The 16,187-nt window shown below is 39.5% G+C and overlaps 1 protein-coding gene across 3 annotated transcripts in view; it reads right to left on the bottom strand.

The window, feature by feature from the left end:
• syne2b (spectrin repeat containing, nuclear envelope 2b) overlaps positions 1–16,187 on the bottom strand; it is a 91,909-nt gene that overhangs the window by 44,630 nt on the left and 31,092 nt on the right. For all 3 annotated transcript variants that reach the window (XM_059565875.1, XM_059565874.1, XM_059565873.1), the window contains 16 exons: positions 16,008–16,144; positions 15,665–15,803; positions 15,357–15,530; positions 15,199–15,273; positions 10,078–15,090; positions 8,983–9,147; positions 8,676–8,831; positions 8,271–8,542; positions 6,069–8,130; positions 5,576–5,910; positions 5,254–5,398; positions 4,880–5,080; positions 4,246–4,505; positions 3,666–3,825; positions 759–914; positions 210–350 (listed from right to left, as the gene is read on the bottom strand). In XM_059565875.1, the coding sequence (XP_059421858.1) occupies positions 210–350; positions 759–914; positions 3,666–3,825; positions 4,246–4,505; positions 4,880–5,080; positions 5,254–5,398; positions 5,576–5,910; positions 6,069–8,130; positions 8,271–8,542; positions 8,676–8,831; positions 8,983–9,147; positions 10,078–15,090; positions 15,199–15,273; positions 15,357–15,530; positions 15,665–15,803; positions 16,008–16,144 (9,591 nt within the window). The remainder of the gene's footprint in view (positions 1–209; positions 351–758; positions 915–3,665; positions 3,826–4,245; positions 4,506–4,879; positions 5,081–5,253; positions 5,399–5,575; positions 5,911–6,068; positions 8,131–8,270; positions 8,543–8,675; positions 8,832–8,982; positions 9,148–10,077; positions 15,091–15,198; positions 15,274–15,356; positions 15,531–15,664; positions 15,804–16,007; positions 16,145–16,187) is intronic.

The following is a 16,187-nucleotide window of genomic DNA, read 5'->3' as shown; positions in this document are numbered from 1 at the left end:
ACAGTAGTGTAAAACCTCATGTTTCACAGAACCTGCAGCTACAGGCTATAAACAAAGTCAGGTTTATTTGAGCTTTTCCTGGAATGACTTGTAGCATTATGTCTGCTATGCTGTAACCTGTTTAAATGGGCACCAATAGTAAGATAATGTATATTTACCATACAAAATGCATGAAACAAGTCTTACAATGAGCTAAACCTATATCTGACCTTCTGTGTGCTCTCGGCTTCAGTGAAGTTCAGGCTCTTCTGCTCTAACCAGCTCTGAACTGATCCCAGACCTGCTTTAATCTCCGAGATTTTAGCACCCAGCCTGTGAAGTGGGCCACTTTTCTCCACAGCTGTCTTCACCTGTAAGTGAGCGAGTGAAATGGAGCACATGAAATGGACATAAAAACTGGCAAATGTCAGTTAAAATAAACTGAATTACTGATATTACTTTTAAAAAGCACTAAACACATGGACACATTGAGTGTCTATAAGACAAAACTCTAGTAACAAGAACTGCAAGAGGCCCAGAACTTAATTAACGAACCCAAAGAGCATTCCTTACTACTACATGTGTGTGTGTGTGTTTGTGTGTGTGTGTCGGTGTGTGTGTGTAGTTTGTATATGGATGATGCAATAGCTCTTAATATGGACATTTGCAAAATGTCCATATTAAAATAAGAAAAAACTTTTAGAGTTATGTTGCGATGAATGTAAAATCTGGGTGCTGAAACTAAATAAGTTGGGAACCATTCAATGAATTCATCAAACCTGTTCCTCCACTTCCTGTAATGACTGTGAGACTTCCTGTAATAGTCCCTCTATCTCCTCTGGAACTGATGTATTTTTTTCAGAGTACATCATCTTCAAGCTTTCCGAAATATGCTGCAGAACGGCCTTCTGGGTACACAGCTGTGAGTGAACCTCCTGTTTAGCAAAAAGCGACATTACTCATCAATTAGGCTACATTAGAAGCGAGTGCATCTATGGACTGCACAAATAACCATTTTCCATTTTATCAATTTAATTTCAAAAGTACTTCTTGGTACAAATGTTTTTTTTTCCAAACCAAAGCTTATCGAAGCGCCATAAACAAGAACTGACTGCTTCTCCAAATTACACATGCATGGGTAAATTGCAGGGCAGTGAGTACAGAGAAAGAGACATCATCTGAAATTTGAAGTTGTTTGTGGTCAGAATACAATTATATTTATTACAGAGAGATATGAGGTATTTTATGGTGTCCCTGAAAAATAGAAAAGAAAAAACACAGTATCCAACAAGTGCCAAGTTATTAGAATTTTTTTTCTGATTACCTGAACTAACCTTGTCAAATCCTAAAATGTAAAATTTTCTGAAATTTATGAGATTTATTGACCTTTTTTTTTATTTTTATTTTTTAGAAGTACTACTAACACTATTGTTTACTTCTTTTTAGAGTATAATAAAAAATAATAATACAGAAGACAGTTTCAAATGATTGGGAAACATAATTATATTAGAGTTGTATTCAAATAATTGCAAATTACACATCCAGGCATAAAAACAACACTTCAGACAATAACATTTCCCTTCAGACTCTTCCATTTTTCTTTCATGATAAATATCAGCAGATATTTTACCAAGTAAAGTTTTACTTTTGCTAAAATAGGTTATACATTTTACAGTGGAAGAATTTTTGTTTTGAGATTCTACTGGATACGAAATATTAAAAAGGTATAATAAAGAAACCACTTACATTTATTGGAACACCAGAGAGCAAATGGAAACGACGCACAATGTGATATTCCTATATTATGTGATATTCGCTGCAGATCAGTCTTTCATAGCACTAGTCTTGCTGGGTGACCCATTCCCTGATGATGCTCTTAGTCCCTCAAGCTTTAAGGTAACAGAACCAGAACAATCCACTCAAAAAGCTCTCTTATTCTATCTCAACCCTTTTCACCTCTCCAATGAGATAAAGCTTCTACTCCCTTTTTATATTATAATGAGTCATTTAAGATGGGAAGAAAAGCTGCATAAACAAGATCCCAAAATTACCGAAAACCCAGAGGGATTTAGAGTCAGACTGGACCATGCATTAGAGAGAGAGAAAGAAAGATTATCCGTTCAGATCACTCTATTTGGCAGCTTTTTAGGTTTTATTAACAGTTATGACTTCTGCCATTCTTATAATATTTTATGCTCATTCTTACCCATTTTGCTTTACTGCTTTAGCATTTTGGCAGTATAATGGGACACATTCACAAGTGAACTGAGAGGGGATTTTGTGTGTGTGAGAGAGATAGAGAGTGCATTAGCTGACATCATTACTGGCGTTTGGATCAGACCTGGAGGATCCACTTACAGGTGTGTGTGTTTAGGGGGTACTGATTCACAAGTGTGTGCTTGTGAGAGCGAATGAGAAAAAGAGAGAAAGAGCGTGTGTGTATCTGAACCAGTGAAAAGAAATTGTGTGGGAATATTGGACATGACTCAGCTATTTAACTAGAACACTAACACAGAGCCCTCTCATCGGTGTCTGTGTGTGTGTGTGGTAATGAAGCAATGAGAGAGAAAAACAGCCGAATCTACAGCAGTCTGTGTTCGAGAAAGAATAACTGTTTAAAAGTCTTTGAATCTTTAAGAGTGTGCGTGTTTTTGAACTGATTGGATGGGCCTATTCAGCACAATAAACAGTCACACAGTGTTCTAAATAGACATAAAGAGCAAGCAAATAAAAGCTTGCCTTGACCAGCGACAGTCATGGTAAGCTATAAACAGTAAGGATATTTTGTTGATTGCTTGGTTTCCATTTCTACAAATTGTATGTCACTTGGAAGAGCCTGGTTGGGACAACCAATACTTAACAATAAAACCTAGACTAAATTGTATGCATTGTATGCCAGTACCAACGGTATTTCTGCTGCTCAGAAGCAAACATTGCAGGACTGATTAATCTGTCAGTGTCTATTTGGGTTTATTAATTTTTTTAAATGTCTTAATTTGAAAAATATTGTTTCAGTATGCATCTTTACTTTTGTATGTGCATTTGCTTTGCTTTTCCAGTATGTTATGAGATCGGTAAAGTCATAGACACACTGAATCTGGCAGTGTCAGATTCAAAATCCTATCTACACTACAACAAATACCCAAACATCTATCTATATATATAATTATGATTTTAGATAGTAGAAACTAAAAGCAAGCAAATAATCAAACTAGGAAACCCTAATTTATTCAGTTTAGTGGAAAACAAAAGAACCACAGAATTGAATTAAATGTTTCAAAACACAGGAACTTACATTTATTTGAAAGCAGACTATTTGTAAGGCTTAATGAAAAATTTAGTCAATTTAGTTATCAAGTTACTCCCTAAAATGAAAAGGTGGAGTATTATTTATGGGTGAGAGGAACTATTCATACAGTGCATCATGCAGAGTAAGGGCAGAGATAATGAAGTTTGCTGGCCGCACTCAGGGCCAAACAGAACATTGTGTCAATGGCAAATCCCTCCTCCCTTCATCTGCATCTCATCAGCTTTAGTAATTCTCATGCTGGTGCAATAAATTTACTTACTGTAACAAATCTTGCCTGTGCAAAGTTAGAATCCAATTCTTTAACTTGAGTCAAAAAAACATCTAAAATGGACAAAAACCAGATTAACAAATGCACGTCACAAGACAAGTAACAAACCTGCAGTTGCTTCTTGCTAGGCTCGTGCTCCAGTACAGCAAGGAGAGAAACTGCAGATTCCAGCCATTCTCTGACTCCCTCCAGCTGCTCCTGCACTCGTTCCCTCTCCTCGACCTCTGTTCTTACTGCCCTCAAACCCTGAGAGCTCCGTTCCTTTAGACTGCAGGACATAGAATTGAATTTCATGTTAATCTTTGAGTCCAAGTCCATACTGCTAAAAAGGCAGGAGGAAAAAAAAAAATTAAACTTCCTAGAATCCTTATATCAGTAAGTTCTCGCTCAACATAAAATAAACGTTCATGCATGTAAATTTAAATATTATCCAGATATTTAGCATAGTCTGTTTGCGGTTTGGCCTCTCTGGGATGGGATATTGGCATCCAATGTTGACCTACTTTAGTCTGTAAGCCAACTGGTTTGGAATTAACGTGTGGACCACTGGCACATGGAGTTCACAATAGGAAATATTGGGCAAAAGACATTCATGTTTCAAGAAAACCATAATTAAGACACTAAGAAGAAAAGTAATTTGAAAAAAAAGAGAAGAGACAATTAGCAGTAGGCTAAGTAGGTGCCTAACCTATGGTAGCGCTCTTGCAAGGCTTGAAGCTCTTGGCATAGCTCAATGGGTGGGGCCTGTTCCAGGTGTGGGGGAACACCAAGCACCCTTGCAGCTCTTAATTCCAAAGCGGAAAGAGCTCTGTGTTCACAGTCCAGTCTGTCCTGGTACTGGGACCAGAAGAGCAGTAGTTCCTGTAGCTCATCACCAGTCAGATTCTCTCTGCTGCTATCTGGAAGTTCTGCATCCACCTGCTCCAACACAGTGGCTGCCTGCTCCACCTGCAGGATAACAGCAAAGGAAAACAAGCTCAGTTCTTCTTATCTTATCAGTCTGTTATACACTTTTAAAAATAAAGGTGCTTAAAAGGTTCTTCACAGCGATGCCATAGAAGAACCATTTGTGGTTTCAAAAATAACCATTCAATTAATGGTTCTTCAAAGAACGATCTCTTTCTTACCTTTTTATAATCTGAAGAACCTTGTTTCACCTTGTGGAACCATTTAGACAACAAAGGCTCTTCTATGGCATCGTGAAGCACCTTTATTTTTCAGAGTGTTGTGTAATGATTTATTTAGAGTAAGCATACCAAAACAAGAGTTTCATTGTTATTTCACATGCTTGTTGGTGCACCAGTTATGGTCAAAGCACTTACACTCCTTGTGACACTGCTCCACTCTGCTTCCATTTGTTCGAAGCGTGTCTGCAGATCACTGCCGCAGCGCTGCAGTCTTGCCACCTGACCCCAGATAGCGCTCACGGCATCCTCCCTGTTGGCTCTGCACCCATACAGTGAACACCACTCTCTCAGATTCTCCAGTTTTCCAGGAAGCATAGCAACCTCTTCCACTAGAGCCTAAAAAGGTGAAGAATATGTTTAAATATACTAGCCTCAAATCCATATGTATCTCATTGCATCAGCTGACAAAACACAGATGAATTAAAAAGATCTTTAGATTATAAGGGGAGGTAATGGTAGTGTAACAAATGCTAGTCTTCCTACAGGAAATGCTTTTATTTTGACTTTACCTTGAGTTTCTGTTGCTGGTCTTTGCAGTCTTTGTGTGAAGTAATTTTCTTGGAAGCACACTGTGATAGCAATGTTTCTAAGTCTCTCACTTGCTGGCAAAGCTCCTCGTAGCACTTACGAGAATGTTTCTGGCACTCAACACACCTTGGTATGGACAAGAAATTTGTTAATTTTGACATGGGGTATTTGTAATTTGATGACAAGATTTGAGATTTGACAAGCAGACTGAGTGTATTGTGGTTAACAGTAATTGCATAACTTGATTAGCGATTATGACCATTTGCTCTTAAGAAAAATTTCATACTACTGTACATTATGTACCTTTTCAAAGATTCCATATTAATTTGAGCCTGGGCCTTAAGGGTTGATAGCCTGACCAGGAGCTCGCCTAGAACCTCTGTGTGTAGAAATTCAATCTTCTGTGGCTTGAAGCAGGGATGCTGTGGGGTTTGAGCTTGAAGCTGTGAAACATGTGACTGGAACTCTGTGTCTAGAGTCAGTAAAGCATGCTGTGCATCTTTCAGTCTTTCTGAGCAGCTTCTAGCAGAGCAGATTGAGGGCAGGAGGGCCAACGTGGCTTTTTGGAGGAACCGAATGGTATCAGTCACTGCTTTGGTGTAGTTCCTCAACAGTTCTTTAGCTTTAGTTAGGCTCACCTGAAAATACAGCAAAAATCTACCTTGACTTTATCTGTTTAAATGTATATTTTCTTTGAAGATCCTGTATATGATGTTTCTAAACATTTGCACCAACTATATTGCAAAGGTATAAATTAATGAAACCGTGTGTCAAATAGGAAACAGATTAAACTCACCATTCGTTGATCACACTTTTCCAAAACCACATCCTTCAAGCAAGTAAGCTGTTTGGAATCCTGTGGAGGTTGAGCTCCAATCTTTTTTTCAAGAAACTCAAGCACTCGCATTCTAGATTCTACATTCTTTCTGAGTACAAGGCACTTTCTTAGTTGTTTTTCAATCACTGCCTCTTTTGGTTCAATACTACAAGGCTTTTTCAGCTCCTCGTAGGTGTGTTTGAGGAATTGCTGAACTGCTCTTTTTTCTGATGGATAATGAATAGGTTTTAGCAGATCCCATTCCAATATCTGAAGATTATTGCTCAATGCCATTTCTGAGGTTTTGAGACTTTCCAGTATTTGTTTGATTCTTGTTTGTTCAGCAGAGACCTGGGATGGATATAGATCTGCTGTGATTTCCTGCAGTTCATCCGCTGTTTCCTCACACAAAAATTTTACTAAAGAGATATGGATAAGAAGGGCCTGACAGGCTCTGTAGCGTTCCTCTTTGTTAATGCTCTCATCTTTGGTCCTTGGGATCTGAACCTCAATTTCTTCCTTGACATCGTCAATGCACCGACTGTGGCTCAAGTACATTTCATGAGCTTGTGATTTGAGATCCAAATCAATCATTTTGTGGTACAGTTCAGTAATAACACATAACATCTCTCTTCTCTTGTCCTCTGAACAAGGACTGACTTGCTCAACCTCAGATTTGCGCTCCACAAGCATCTGTTTGAAGGGTTCAATGACAGAGAGGGTATCCTTATTAACAGGAAACCTGTGTCGTTTTACATCAACTAACATTTGTCTCAGGCTGTTTTCGAGAGATGACACCTTCCTCTGAGAGGATTCTTGGCTCTGGATAACATCTATAATTTCCTGGCAACATGCCTTCTCATAGATAATAATCCTTTTGATGTCCTCTTGAAGGTTGGTGAGTTTCTCATAGAGCTTAGTACTCTCTGAGACACTTAGCTCAGATGCAATGTCTCTGCTTTTCATCAGAAGGGCTTCAGTTACAGCAGACTGCTTTTCCGCCTCTCCAAGAGTGTCCTGGATCTGCCTCAACCTGCGATCCAGGTCTGCCACACTCAAACTTTGATAATCTTCTCTCCTCAAAGCTTCCCTCTGCAGATGTCCAACCACCCAGGAATCAACATCTGCTATCTGCTCTGACATCTTCTCCCGGGTCTGAAGTCCTGACTCCATGTCGCGAACTGCCTCAGCCAGTTTTTCTGCTGTTGATTTGGACAAATTTTCTAGGACCTTCAAGGATGAGGTCACCATCGGAACATCAGCTTCATCGAGATCACAAATCAGCTCAGTGACTTCCTCAACCAAAGACTTCAACTGGGTTTGCTTCAAGTTCATCTCAGACTGCAATTTCTTTAAATCTTTAATCTGTCGATGGACTTCTTCTGGAAGCAAAGACACCCTTTTCTGTCGTCCTTCAACATCACATTCTGTCTGCTTGGCCCAAGCCAGAGCATCTGTCATCACCTTAACAATTTTACTTAACGTTGAGTTGCTGCTGCTAGGGGTTGAAGCTGCTAACTGTTCACTCATTTGATTCAGCTGGTCTTTTATATGCTGATGATCCTGCTCTATGCTGGATATCTCTGCACTGAATTGGAATTCCTGGGCAAGTGCCTCAGAGGTCTGCTGAATGTGTAAGTACTGCTGATGGGTGGAAGTGAGATCAGCATTTAAATTCATAATTTCTTGAGCTCTCTTGCCATCCCATAAAACTGGTGAGGATTTTGATGCATCCAAGGTCTTCTGAATTTTCTCGAGATGGTCTTTTAAAGCACTGACCTCTTGAATAAGGCTGCTGATTTCTTTAGCATGAGCATTAACCATGTAAAGAGCAATCTCTGCATCCTTCTCCAGCATCCTCCACTGGCTTTGCAAATTGTTTTGCTGTATTTCCGCTGCTTGTCTCTCAGGCACACTGAGGTGGGGTGACAGTTTTGCATGAGTCTGAATTAACTCACCGAGAGCTGTCCTTTCCTGCTCCATATTTCTCAAGAAAGAGTGCAGCCTTTCCTCCTCAGCAAAACTGCTCACAGCTGGAGAGCTAGAGATATGAAAGATACATTTATGGGCTTTTACATTCTATTACATTCTACAAGTTGTTTAGTGTAGGGGTCGACCAATATGTATTTTTCAGGGCAGTTTCAAGAAACAGAAACAACATGCTTAGTAGCAAATACGTACAATCTCAGTGCCACACGCTCAATTTTTAGTCTCTCCAGAATAGCTTTGACTTTCTGGGTCTGTCTGTTGAAATCTGCAACCATCTGTAGTTGAGCTTCTTTGGAGTGGACAGAGCTTGCTGCATCCCATAAAGCTGCACTCCACTGGGCACTTAGCTGTTGCATACCCTCAGGGTCATGAACTGTGCCATTAGTGCCACTGCCAATGTCTCCATTAGCCTGATCTTGCCTAGACAGCATAGATACCTGTCTCTGGGCACACCTTCTACATTCCTAAAATAACATAATACAAGTACTAAATTTGCTCACATCCGAAAGTAAATTAGGATTGAATAGCAACAGAACAATCAGTAAAACGTAAAGTGTAAGTTCATCACACACTGATGTTTTTATTGGATTGTCCCACCTCAGCCTCCTCTAGTTGCTTGGCCATGTCTTTGGAGTTCAGAGCAGCTGGGCAAGTTCGAAGGTCCAGTAAATGGAACACTAGCCTTTTTAACCGAGCTTCAAGATCAGTGCTGGAAGTGTCAAGAAGTTTCTTTGTACTTTCATGAGGTATTCCCTAAAAAAATAAAAGCTTTTTGATTGACCAGTTGACATACTGCACATATAATTTTTGTTTATGTTTATTTAAAACTTATGTCTTGACACAGTTTAAATCACTTTCAGTATTTCAAATTTAATGTTATAGTGCTAACAATTTAAAATATTACCTCCATGAGTACACTTTTTTGCCCCTTTTCAGTCATTTTTTTGATCTCCATGAATATATCCTTCATTGTGGGTCCCTCTGGCTCCTTATCTTCCTCTGCTTGACTCTCAGTGATTTCAGCCGCGAGACCAAATTGGGGAGAAACATCCACATCTTGATCTTGTGGCTGCAACACAGAATAAATAATTTTTAATGGCTGAAGCTGAAGACTAGCAAATGCAACATCTCATGTACAGGATAAAAGAGATATTAGAGCAGTTAATGAAGTAAATTCAAGCAAACTCAATCATGGATAAAAACTCAAATTAAAACTCAGAAAGCCATTCCCAACATCCACAGTGCCAACAACATTCCAAGGAAGAGGAAAAAAGTTGCCTTCATATAACCTCTCTGTAAACATGACAATATTAAAAGAACGAAACAGTATTTATTAACTGATAGAGAGCATTAATGACTGTATGCATGACATCCCTTATGGAACAAAAATATATTGCAGTATATTGGAAAATATCATGTAATATATTAGGCATATATTCTTATATATATTTATTTTTTCCAATATATTGCAATATACTGAAAGCGGAAATAATTTGTATATTTTGCAATATATAATATAATATATGTATCATCAATATATTATTCAATGTATTCAAATATATAATATATTAGAAAATAAAAATGGAAAATAATATATTACAATATATCACAATATATTTTAAGAAATATATTGGTAAATATATTTTCCTTTCGTAAGGGATGGCCCTGAATGTAATGGGATTTTCTCTGTGGTAAGGCAGCCAGAGCCACACCAACATATAAAGATACAAATAGGAGGGTTATTCAGGAGCTAATCCAGGTGTTATACAGGTGTTAACTGAAACTTTGTTAAAACCTTATGTGTTATCTGTGTTTGGAAATGTAGACAATTGGACTGTTGCATTAATTTCACCCTACAAAGCAAATATCCAAAATGCTTAAGGACACTAACATACATCCTCAGTTGAACACTTCCATTACAGTCCAGCAAGCAGATACCACACCATCATACCTCATGCAGGTTTGTTCCTTTTGGTAGAATCATGCACATTAAAGTTACCTGCATCTCACTGACACCCTCTTTCTGACTGATTGCACTTATGGGATCTGGCACCAAAGTAGAGTCCTGCTCCTCCTCTTGCTGCTCCTGACCAACTAATGACTTTGTATCAGACTCATATTTTTCTTCCTGTTTAGTTATTGCTTCAACATCTGCTTCCAACTCCAGTCTTGCACACATAGAAACCTTTTCATTCCATGAACTTTCTTTGTCGCTGGTTGTTGGAGTTGATATGACCTGTGGCTCTTCTAGCATTAATGGAACTCTGTCAGCATCTATTTGATCTTTCTTTCCCCTGGTCGGTGGAGTTGGAAGGATGTCCTCAGGTTGACTTTTAGGTGTGGTTGGCGCCATCTCAGTTTCTGCTTGGCTGTCCTTTCGCCTTAGAGGTGGAGTTGGTTTTTGTACACTTGTATCTTCTTTCAGGTTAGAAGCACCTGCGACAATTTTGCTCTCAACTTTGCTATCTTTCCTTCTTGTTGGTGGTGTGGGTTTCACAAAGACCTCTTTCTCTTCTTGGTTTTTGCAAACTGCCACATCACTTTCAACCTGACTAATTTTGCGTCTGACAGGTGGAGTTGGTTTAACAGTGTGCTCTTCTCTGTCTTTATGTTCACTGGTTTGCTGATTATCACTTTTTCCTAATTCAGCACTGTAAAATACCATGTCACTCTCTGGCTTATCCTTGTGTCTTCTTAATGGTGGAGTTGGTTGAGGATCCAGATCAATTGATAATCCTTTATCTTCGCCTTTTTCTTTACATTGTCTTGCTGGTGGTGTTGGTTGGGTCTCCAGATCAAGCGATAATCGAGTATCTTCTATTTCTTTACATAGTCTTGCTGGTGGTGTGAGTTGGGTCTCTAGATCAAGTGATAATGTTCTTTCTTCTTTTTCTTTACATAGTATTGCTGGTGGTGTTGGTTGGGTCTCCAGATCAAGTGATAATTGACTATCTTCTTTTTCTTTACATTGTCTTGCTGGTGGTGTGAGTTGGGTCTCTAGATCAAGTGATAATGTACTTTCTTCTTTTTCTTTACATAGTCTTGCTGGTGGTGTGAGTTGGGTCTCTAGATCAAGTGATAATGTACTTTCTTCTTTTTCTTTACATAGTCTTGCTGGTGGTGTGAGTTGGGTCTCTAGATCAAGTGATAATTGACTATCTTCTTTTTCTTTACATAGTCTTGCTGGTGGTGTGAGTTGGGTGTCTAGATCAAGTGATAATGTACTTTCTTCTTTTTCTTTACATAGTCTTGCTGGTGGTGTGAGTTGGGTCTCTAGATCAAGTGATAATTGACTATCTTCTTTTTCTTTACATAGTCTTGCTGGTGGTGTGAGTTGGGTGTCTAGATCAAGTGATAATGTACTTTCTTCTTTTTCTTTACATAGTCTTGCTGGTGGTGTTGGTTGGGTCTCCAGATCAAGTGATAATTGACTATCTTCATTTTCTTTACATAGTCTCACTGTTGGTGTGGGTTCGGTGTCCAGATTGAGTGATAGTTTACTACCTTCTTTTTCTTTACGTCTTCTCACTGGTGGTGTGGGTTCGGTGTCCAGATTGAGTGATAGTTTACTACCTTCTTTTTCTTTACGTCGTCTCACTGGTGGTGTGGGTTCGGTCTCCAAATTGAGTGATAGTTTACTACCTTCTTTTTCTATACGTCTTCTCACTGGTGGTGTGGGTTCGGTGTCCAGATTGAGTGATAGTTTACTACCTTCTTTTTCTTTACGTCGTCTCACTGGTGGTGTGGGATCGGTCTCCAAATTGAGTGATAGTTTACTACCTTCTTTTTCTTTACGTCTTCTCACTGGTGGTGTGGGTTCGGTGTCCAGATTGAGTGATAGTTTACTACCTTCTTTTTCTTTACGTCGTCTCACTGGTGGTGTGGGTTCGGTCTCCAGATTGAGTGATAGTTTACTACCTTCTTTTTCTTTACGTCTTCTCACTGGTGGTGTGGGCTCGGTCTCCAGATTGGGTGATAGTTCACTACCTTCTTTTTCTTTACGTCGTCTCACTGGTGGTGTGTGTTCGTTCTCCAGATTGAGTGACAGTTTACTACCTTCTTTTTCTTTACGTCGTCTCACTGGTGGTGTGGGTTCGGTCTCCAGATTGAGTGACAGTTTACTACCTTCTTTTTCCTTACGTCGCCTCACTGGTGGTGTGGGATCGGTATCCAGATCGAGCGAAAAATTCTCAATTCCTATTTTTTCTCTACGTCTTCTGCTTGGTGGGGTGGGAAGAACTTCTCCCTCTATCTGTGATTCAATATCTAATGATAACCTTTCACCTTTACGTTGTCTGGTGGGAGGTGTTGGTAGGACATCCACCTTATCTAATTGGACCTCAGTTTCACCCTCATTTTGTCTTCTGACTGGTGGCGTTGGTTTAGGCTCAGCTTCTATGGAATGCATTTCATCAACCAAAGTCTTTTTTGTCCTTTCCTCCTCAGAGATATGCATGGTATCCCCAGGTTTTTCCTCTGATGTTTTTGACAGTTTTACCTGGTTTGATTGGACATCGGTTTGACCCTCATTTTGTTGCCTGACTGGTAGTGTCAGTATAGTTTCCTCTTCTAGGGATTGTGCTTTATCATCTGATGGTGTCATCTTTATCTCATCTTCCACAGTGACAATGATAACCTCTGTACCTTCAGGTGTCTTCTCTGATGTTGTTGAGATATTGACCTTGTTTGATTGGACATCAAACTTATTTTTGTTTCTTACCCTGACTGGTGGTGTCAGTTTAGGTACAGCTTCTATAGAATGTGCTTTTGCATCTGATGGGGTCTTGTTTGTCTCTTCTTCTACAGTGAATTCTGTGGTGTCTGCAACTTCATGTTTTTCCACTGGTGTCAGTGAAACATTAATTTGTTCAGACTGTACCTCAGTGTCCCAGTCATTCCGTTCATCAATGACAGGCAAGGCATCTTCACATTCAATTTTCTCCTCTGGTATTACATCCACCTTTTCTGTCTGGACCTCGGTTTTTTGGTCAGTCTTTTGTTTGATTGATGGTGTCAGTTCAGGTTCAGCTAATTGTGCTTTATTATCTGATGATGTTGTCTTTGTCTCCTCTTCTACATTGTCATCCACAGCCTCTTCACCTTCAGTGTTCTCTTTTTGTGTTGAAAAATTTACCTTGTTTGAATGGACATCAGTTTTATCGTAATTTCTCCTTACAGGTGGTGTCATTTTAGGTTCAGATTCCATGAATTGTGCTTTTTCACCTGATGGGGTCTTGTTCATCTCTTCTTCTACAATCACATCAGTGGCTTCTACAACTTCAGGTTTCTCCTCCAGTGTTAATGAGACATTCATTATTTTAGGTTGTACCTCAGTGTCCCAGTCAACCAGGAGCTTGATTGGAGGTGTCAGTCCAGGTTCAATTTCTTCAGATTGTGTTTCACCCCCTGATTGGGTCTTTGTCTCTTCTCCCAAAATGACGTCAATGGCTTCTTCACCTTCAGGTTTCTCCTCTGCTGTTGTTGAGACATGCAATTTGTTTGTTTGTTGGGCCTCAGTTTCTATCTCAATTTGTTGCTTGATTGGAGGTTTACATTTAGGATCAAGTACTATGAATTGCATTTTATCACCTGATGGCATCTTCTTTGTCTCTTCTTCTACAATGAAATGCATGACTTCTCCAACTTGCCTTGTTGGTAGTTTAAGGCTTGCTTCAACCAGTTCAGATTGCTCAGATGCTTCTAAAGGACTGATTGTATTGGCTATGACCTCTGATTCTGTTTTAGCATCACATTCTGTCTCCATTCTTTCTGACACTGAACATTCTGATCCCTGAATCTGTGTTTCTGTGGGTTCCCTGAAAAGAGAAGCTTCATGAGCACGATGTCTCTGCATTTCCTCCCCCTCAGGGAAGTCTAGAATAATGAATCGGCGTTGGATTTCATGAGGGCCATTATTTGTAGTCCAGTTGCTCTCTCTGTCAGCGATTGCAGCATTTGGTCCATTGTTCCAAGAAAATGTTCCAATACGTCTGGAAGCAGCATCTTCAGTACCTTGTGTTTCAGAAGGTGGAGCTGCTGTTGTTTGCATTTGTCCATTAGTGTCTATATCAATGAGCTGTGACTGTTCTGGTTCTACTGCTGAACTAATTTCTGAAACATTCACCATACTTGGCTCATTAAGAGAAGATGGGATGCTAATTGATTCTAAGGCTACTTCATAAATGTCAGCTTCTGGAGGGGCGAGTGTTTCATGATCTTGTTTGCCCATCGTTGTCTCATTTAATAGAGCACTAGCAAAGGCTGCTTTCACTGTAGCACCATCTGTGGGTGTGTGGGAGTATGTGTCTACACTATCTATGTGCACTGTATCCAAATCCAAAATGAGTGCAGTAACCTTTTTGATTTGTGGTTCACCTTCTCCACGAGGTTCCTCTTGAGAAAGTGAAATATATGAAACCTCTTCCTCTTTATCTGGTTCTGCGGTCACTGCTTTAATTTTCTCACCCTCCACTCTATCAGCAAAAGATTCTGAACTCACAACTACATCAGACAACCGTCTTACTTGTCCTTCTGTGCTAAGACTCTCAGTGCTTTGTAATTCCATGTCTGTGTCTTGTACTGTGGTTTCCCAGCTGTGGACAGCTGCAGATGAGGACATCTTTTCATCTGCTATCTCATCATTATCAGACTTTGTTTCCAAAGTTTCCACAGTTTCATTTGCACCATGGCTGCTTGTAGGAAGAGCTGATTCACAGACTCCTGATGCTGGTTGAGGTAGCATCTCTGTAGTTAATAGTACAGTTGTTTGGAAATCGGTCTGTTCAGTTTCAGTCTCTAATGTTTGTAGTGATTTTCTTGCAGTGTGAATTTCTGTTTCATTTGTAGTATCTGAGATTACACATAGAGGGATCTCGCTATCAAGGTTTTCAGATGGCTGTACCTTAGCCTGCTGACTGTCATCTATCATTTCAAAGTGCTCCACGATAAACGATGAAGAAGAAACAAATTCCAACTGTTCTGACTCCTTTGTTGACGATGTTGCACCAGAAACCTACAAATGGTATTTATCATATATACATAGTACTGCACATAATGGACAGATACAACAACAGCCTAGAAATATGTTTGTATGTCAATATGTATGTTTGTGAAATTGTACCTGTGAATCCAGCTGAATGCTTTGAGCTTCCAGTGACAACTTTTGAGCTTCCTGCTTTATGTTCTCCTCCACATTCTGAAACACAGATTCATCTTTTATCCACTTTAACCACCTTTTGACATCTCATGTAAAGCATCAAACCACAGAGTCATACTCACTTTAAGCTCCTGTTTAAGGTCATTGATGTGAATGTGTGCTTCGTTTAGTGCTTTTGTTCCGTCTCTTTCAAGTTTGCCAGCCAAGTCAGGGCCCAGACATTCCCTCAGCAGTTCTTTATGGGACAGCGCTACCTGCAGGCTTTTACACATTCTCACACCTTCCTCAATTGCAGCCTAAGGAGTAAAAATGTTGCATGTTTAAAAGGTAACAGCAACCTTACTCGTTCAAATGGACCAGTATGGTGCAGGTGCTATGTTTTGTTGTATACTCACTCACTTACTTTATGCAAATTAAGATGCAAACACACCTGCATGGATGTGGCTGAGCTGCAGGGAGGATTTGCATGTGTCTGGTTCCATGACTGTATGTTTTGTAAGGCCTGTCTCACACACTGCACTGTGCTGTCTGCGCAGTCATTCTGCTTTTCCAACAGTTTCGACCGCAGACTGAGAAAAAAAATGTAATGATGATTCTCCATAATGCACTTATGATAAATAAATATTACACTGTAATATAATACAGCATTATACTATTTTGGGCTAACATGCTATGAATTTAACAATTAAATAAAAAGGATTCAGATTTAAGCACTTGATTACAGACATGTATGATAATTGAATTAATTGGAAAAGCAACATGTATGTATGGACCTGCAATATTGTTGTGTAACTGTGTCCACTATAGAAATGACATGACTGGGGGGTCCCTCATCTGGTGGGACCATTTGGAGGGCCTGGCCAAGGTCACAGACTTTGCCCTCTAAAGACTCAAGCTCTCTCTCACATGTCTATGAGAATATAAAATCAGTCAGGTTTAAATTTATTGGCTTT

The sequence above is a fragment of the Carassius carassius genome, chromosome 14 (genome assembly GCF_963082965.1).
Source record: "Carassius carassius chromosome 14, fCarCar2.1, whole genome shotgun sequence".
Lineage (NCBI taxonomy): Eukaryota > Metazoa > Chordata > Actinopteri > Cypriniformes > Cyprinidae > Carassius > Carassius carassius.
Note: the sequence above shows the minus strand (reverse complement) of the source record. Positions and strands in the feature narration are given on the sequence as shown.